At 40.4% G+C, this 5,807-nt stretch overlaps 1 protein-coding gene across 1 annotated transcript; it reads left to right on the forward strand.

Moving 5' to 3' along the window:
* The first annotated feature begins 200 nt into the window (after positions 1–200).
* LOC110878378 (F-box/FBD/LRR-repeat protein At1g13570-like) lies at positions 201–4,373 on the forward strand. Its single transcript, XM_022126672.1, has 3 exons — positions 201–281; positions 368–520; positions 4,002–4,373. Exons 1-3 carry the CDS (start codon positions 216–218, stop codon positions 4,263–4,265), a joined length of 483 nt encoding a protein of 160 aa, XP_021982364.1. The 5' UTR covers positions 201–215; the 3' UTR covers positions 4,266–4,373.
* The last annotated feature ends 1,434 nt before the right edge of the window (positions 4,374–5,807 follow it).

A 5,807-nucleotide genomic window follows, 5' to 3' on the forward strand; every position in this document is an offset into this window, starting at 1 on the left:
CTTACAACCTTAAACATGCAAGAAATATGGACTTGTGATAAAACGCTTCAGCGTCTTTTATCGAGTTGTCCATTACTTAAGAGATTGACTATCGTAAGTTCATAATAAAATTGAATGTCAATCCTCGTGGACTTTCATAAATTAGTTGAATATTCTATTTTTTTTCTTTGCAGAACAGTGATGGTGGAACAATCGATGAAAGTGGAGATTTGACCATGGCTAATCTCTTCGAGTGTTTACGGGGCATTGAATATCTGATTGTTTGGTGTTTCATCTTTTTGGTAATTATATCCACATGATATCCGCTTCATTATACTTTTATCTGCTAATTAGCGATTACTAATCTTTGTTTTGTCTATGCTTCAAGTCTTTTCTTCCATTTCCGAGAAAGCTTCCAACAACATTGGTCCACTTGAAATACTTGTGTATGGAATGCGTATGCTTTTGTCACATATATGCGTTACCTATTTTTGTTCTTTTGATTAGAAGCTCCCCAAACCTCGAAAAACTTAAGCTAGTGGTAAATAGCAAAAATCTTTGTTGTATTCTACTTGTTTTTATTTTTATGTTAAAAACAACTCACACAATACACTTCATGTAGGTTACTGAAGATGATGTGCTTGATGAATCATATACGGGCTTCTCTACTCTTGAAGATTATTCAGATATTTCGTCAGAGCATCTTAACGAATTAGAGATCCTACATTTAAGAAACTACGAAAATGGGTTGGTTTTTGTGAAACTTATCTTGGCCAAGTCACCTATACTAAAGAAGGTGAAGATATCCCTATGGGTTCAGTTGGCTAAGGATGAAAAGTTGAAGATCTCAAAAATCCTTATTAGTTCCCCATATGCATCACCTGTGAGAAATAAATATTGTTAGTTAATATCCAATTAGTAGTAACACTTGGCGGTTCTGTCGATTTATTAGTGAAATGAAAATATTGTTTCAAACTGATACGAGACTTTGAGAATTCTGATCTTTTGCAACTTAAATTTGTTAAAATGTTATGCTTGTCGTGTCTTAGTGCAAGGAGAAAGATCATGATTGGGAATGAGATTGCATATGATTATTTTATATAAGCATTGGAAAATAAAGCCCACACAGCTCACTTATTAGTACAAGTATTAAAAACAGACGGGGAATGATTACCTGGTTGCTACATATGTCCTGTGGCGCCGGTGTCTATGAATCCAACTGGGTCAGATTGCTGGCTCAAAGAGAGAGTATAAAGAGCCTGGGCAATATCAGTCGGCGTCGGGCTGTACGTAGTCGTATGGGCCTGATCAGGCCGAGGGCCCAGTATGCATGGACTTTCATTGGGCCACGACACCGAAGGGTAAGGGCATGGTGGGGCTGGGCTAGTTTGTGGGCTGAAGGTGTTTGCTTGTCCAAGAAGAGAGGCCCATTGGCTATTGGCCCAATTGGATGGGAAGACAATGTATGGGTGTGGCGACTGACCTGTGTAGGAGGTGGAGCCGCGAGTCCGACCCGGCTGGGAGAAGTTGGAGCGCCCTCGGCCACGTCCGCGAGTGCGTCCCCGGCCACGGTGGGATTCCGACCGGGCCTCAGATGGAGCCTGGGGAGCGGAGTTGGTCGACGGAGCGGGCCGATTTTGGCTTTGAGTATGTAGGGCAGTAGCGGCTTGAGAGGCAGAGTGCATGGCTTGGTTGGCTTTGGCGGTCTCGTTCATGCATAACTGTGAACAGACGTCGAAGAATGAGGGAAGGGGTTTGGTGTTCTGAAGAATAGTAGCCACGGTCTCGTATTGTTTGGTGAGGCCATCCAAGGTTTGAAGGATGAGGGATTGTTCGTCGACCGGCGCGTCAACGTTGCTGAGTTGATCTGTAAAGACTTTGATCTCCTGGCAGTAGACGTTCATGTTAGGAAAATTCTCTAGACGGATGGTGGCGAATTTCTGTTTGAGGTAGAGGGCACGAGTAGCCTTGTTGTCTTGGAAAATGGATTCGATGGCTTTCCAGGCGTCATAGGCGGTGGTTTTGGTTTTAATGATCGTTTTGAGTAGGCTCGTGGAGATGGTGCCATATATCCATTGAAGGACTATGGCATCGAGGTGTTCCCGCGAGTCGGCAGGAGAAGGGGTGGTTTCTGGTTGTTTGCCCTTGTCGGATGAGGAGGAGGGAGCAGCAGGTGGTGTGCGAGGGGCGAGGTGGTCGGAGACTAGATACGCCGTACAGTGGAGGCGAAAAAGTTCCGACCAGGTGTTATAATCGGAGGTTTCGTGATCGAGGGTTACCGGGATGAAGGTTTTTATGTTAGAGACGGTGACGGCTGGATGAAGCTTGTTATCGGCCATGGCGAAAAAAAAATTAAGAGGGAAGAGCAGTAAGGGGCGACGGCAGGCAGAGAAGAAAGATAGGAGGATCAGGGTTAGGCTGATACCATATAAGATTATGGTTTGTCAAGCTTGATCCCTTTTCATTCACAATACGCAACATATATAGTTACAATGAGATCTCCTATTTTTGGAGATAAATAATACAAAATTAACTATACAATCGCTATCATAATTAGCGTAGTCTATCAGACACAAACATCATGTCGACCGCCCATGATGAGTTTAGAGCAACATACGGTTGTCCATTTGCCATGGTGAAAGCTTGGGAGGTGCTTATATATTCTCCAAATGGCCAATCATCAAAGCATTCCAAGACTAGTTCAGGCACGCCTTAGCCAAGCTCGTCTGCTAGCGGATCAGATGCTCATTCTTATTTAGACCTAAACGACTCCAACAACGAGCTAAAGTTTGAGGAACCACAAGAATTGTAATGCCCATCAGATAAAGACAAAAGCAAGGTAGTTGCTGCAAGAGCAAGAAAAGGCAAATTCACTTCTACAACGACAACAAATACTGTGGGTGGATCAGGTGGTTTCTCCAAATTAGACGAGAAACTTACTCGAATTCTCTCGCTAAAGGAACAAGAGATCCAATTGGCAATGGATGGTCAAAGAGCAGCCGACATAAAGTTCCTTCAAAAACCCATCCCCTCTCATCTATCCATGGATGACCGTATGATTAGTAGTTCTTTATGTTTGATGACACAACCGCATTCACACACCTCATAGTCTTTTTTATTTCTTTGTTTAACGTATAATCTCGCTCTCTCACAAATCAACTTTTTTATTATTCGGGTAATTAACTAATTATCTATTAAAAAAACAAAAAAAGAAAACACTAAAATAGAATCCCATCAACAAACTAGAAAAAGAATCGACATAAATTATAGGAACCACTTGTGCTTGAACCCTAACCCCTACCTCTGCTCGTCGATGTCGCTGGTGGTCGCCGATTTGCTTATCAAATAACATAAGCCCATATCAGTTGGTATTTTCTTTTCATTTCGATTACTTCTCATAAACATAATAAGCCGTTGTTCATTACTGGATTTATGTAACTCTGTGTCAATACTTCAAACAAATGTGTGCTGTTAAGTTTCGTTGATTACTGGATTTGAATATGGTTTTCTTCATATCTGTTTTATTCATTTGTTTGTAGACTAAACAGGTTTTCAAAGTAGCTAATTTTGCAGCTAATGGGGTATCCTAAGGTGGATGTAATCAGCAAGCTTCCTTCGGGCATAATAGAAGCCATCTTATGTCTACTACCGATTCAAGAGGCAGCAAGGACAAGTATCCTCTCTAAGGAATGGTATCCTTATTTTTATCACTTAAATAATTGTCCTCATGTAGTCTGTCAGAAAAAAAATCTCATAAATCTCATTAGACATAAAAATAACCCTTATGGTATCCTCTCATAAATGTTTTTTTGATGATTCATAAATGAAGTGCCTAGTTTTATCACTTGTGTATGGAATGCGTATGCTTTTGTCACATATATGCGTTACCTATTTTTGTTCATTTGATTAGAAGCTCCTCAAACCTTGAAAAACTTTTAGTGGTAAATAGCAAAAATCTTTATTGTATTCTACTTGTTTTTATTTTTATGTTGAAAACAACTCACACAATACACTTCATGTAGGTTACTGAAGATGAGGTGCTTGATGAATCATATACGGGCTCCTCTACTCTTGAAGATTATTCAGATATTTTGTCAGAGCATCTTAACGAATTAGAGATCCTACATTTAAGAAACTACGAAAATGGGTTGGTTTTTGTGAAACTTATCTTGGCCAAGTCACCTATACTAAAGAAGGTGAAGGTATCCCTATGGGATCAGTTGGCTAAGGATGAAAATTGCAGATCTCAAAAGTCCTTTATAGTTCCCCATGTGCATCACTTATGAGAAAAATTATAGTTGGTTAATATCCAATTAGTAGTAACACTTGGTGGTTCTGTCGACTTATCAGTGAAATGAACAACATTGTTTCAAACCGTTACAAGATTTTGAGAACTGTGATCTTTTGCAACTTAAATTTGTTAAAATGTTATGCTTGTCGTGTCTTAGTGAAGGGGAAAGATCATGATTGGGAATGAGATTGCATATGACATTGGAAAATTAAGCCCACACGACTCACTTATCAATTGCTAGAAATCTAATCAAAAGTTATGTGGTCACGTCATGCTAATTATTCTTCGGTAACAATTCAACTCATATTACTGTGGTTGAGTCTCATGGTATGTAGAAACTTAATTTATTTCTTAAAGAAAAAAAAGAAGAGGATAGTTTAGAATAGTAGTATCACCAAGCTTGATAGTTTAGGGTCATTTGATGGATGGAGTGGATGACGTGAGCTTGCGGAATTAGTGGGGGTTAGGGTAGGAGGGGCAAGTGGTTTTGGATATAGGGTTTACACACACCTTAAACAAATTTCAAACAATATTACTCTATAGCTGGACAAGACAAATCTCATATTTGGACTCACCCACCCATCATCCACGGCCCATAGTGTATAAAGCCCAACAGCCCAAAACTCATACCCCTAGACCCTTCAACTGTTCCTTCCAAACCCTAAAATCAAAATCCGTCCACCAAAAATGTCGGACAACATTCCGTTCGAACTCCAAGCAGAAATCATCAAAAGGGTTCTTCCTGTAAAATCTTTGATTCGGTTCAGATCCGTTTCAAAGCAATGGAAATCTCTGATCGATAGCACTGAATTCATCACTCATCACACCCTCAACAACAAGACTCAGCCGCAACATGTACTGGTAAGGTACATAACAGGAGGTACTCGGCACACATTTGTTTCTGCGGATACATGTTTGCCCGAGGACAAATATGTTTCAATTGTTGATGATGATAATTTCCCCCAACACAAGTTTTCCCCTGTTGTTCCTCCAACTGTTAAACTTCTTGGGCGTCCGTTTATGCTCGATTGCTCTCACGGATTGGTGTGTTTGCTTGGATATACCCGAGATCGAGTGAACCGAAAGAAGAAACTGGTTGTTGTTTGGAATCCACTAATTGGGAAATCTGTTGGTATAGAGATACCGGACCGAGGCGATATTGTTATTGGTTTTGGGGTGTGTCCTAAAACTAGCGACCCTAAGATCCTCAAGATTTCGTGTTTTATTGATAGCGAGGTCGAGGCCACGGCTGAGGTTTTCACATTAAGCTCTGGGGCTTGGAGAAGCTTACCAATGAATAAGCCGTTTAAGTTTAAATCGTTGTAGTTCTGGAATACACAGGTGGTTATAGATGGGGTTATTCATTGGCTTGCTCGTGATAGTATTACATATGAACTTAGGTTTTATTCATTTGATTTGGCAAGTGAAAAATTTGGAGAAGCTGTAGACTTTCCTTATGACTTAGCATGTGGAAGGCTGTACGGTATATCTAAGATCAACAATTCTCTTGTTCTGCATAGTCATTACAGTGTTGTTA

Source organism: Helianthus annuus, chromosome 6 (assembly GCF_002127325.2).
Source record: "Helianthus annuus cultivar XRQ/B chromosome 6, HanXRQr2.0-SUNRISE, whole genome shotgun sequence".
NCBI lineage: Eukaryota > Viridiplantae > Streptophyta > Magnoliopsida > Asterales > Asteraceae > Helianthus > Helianthus annuus.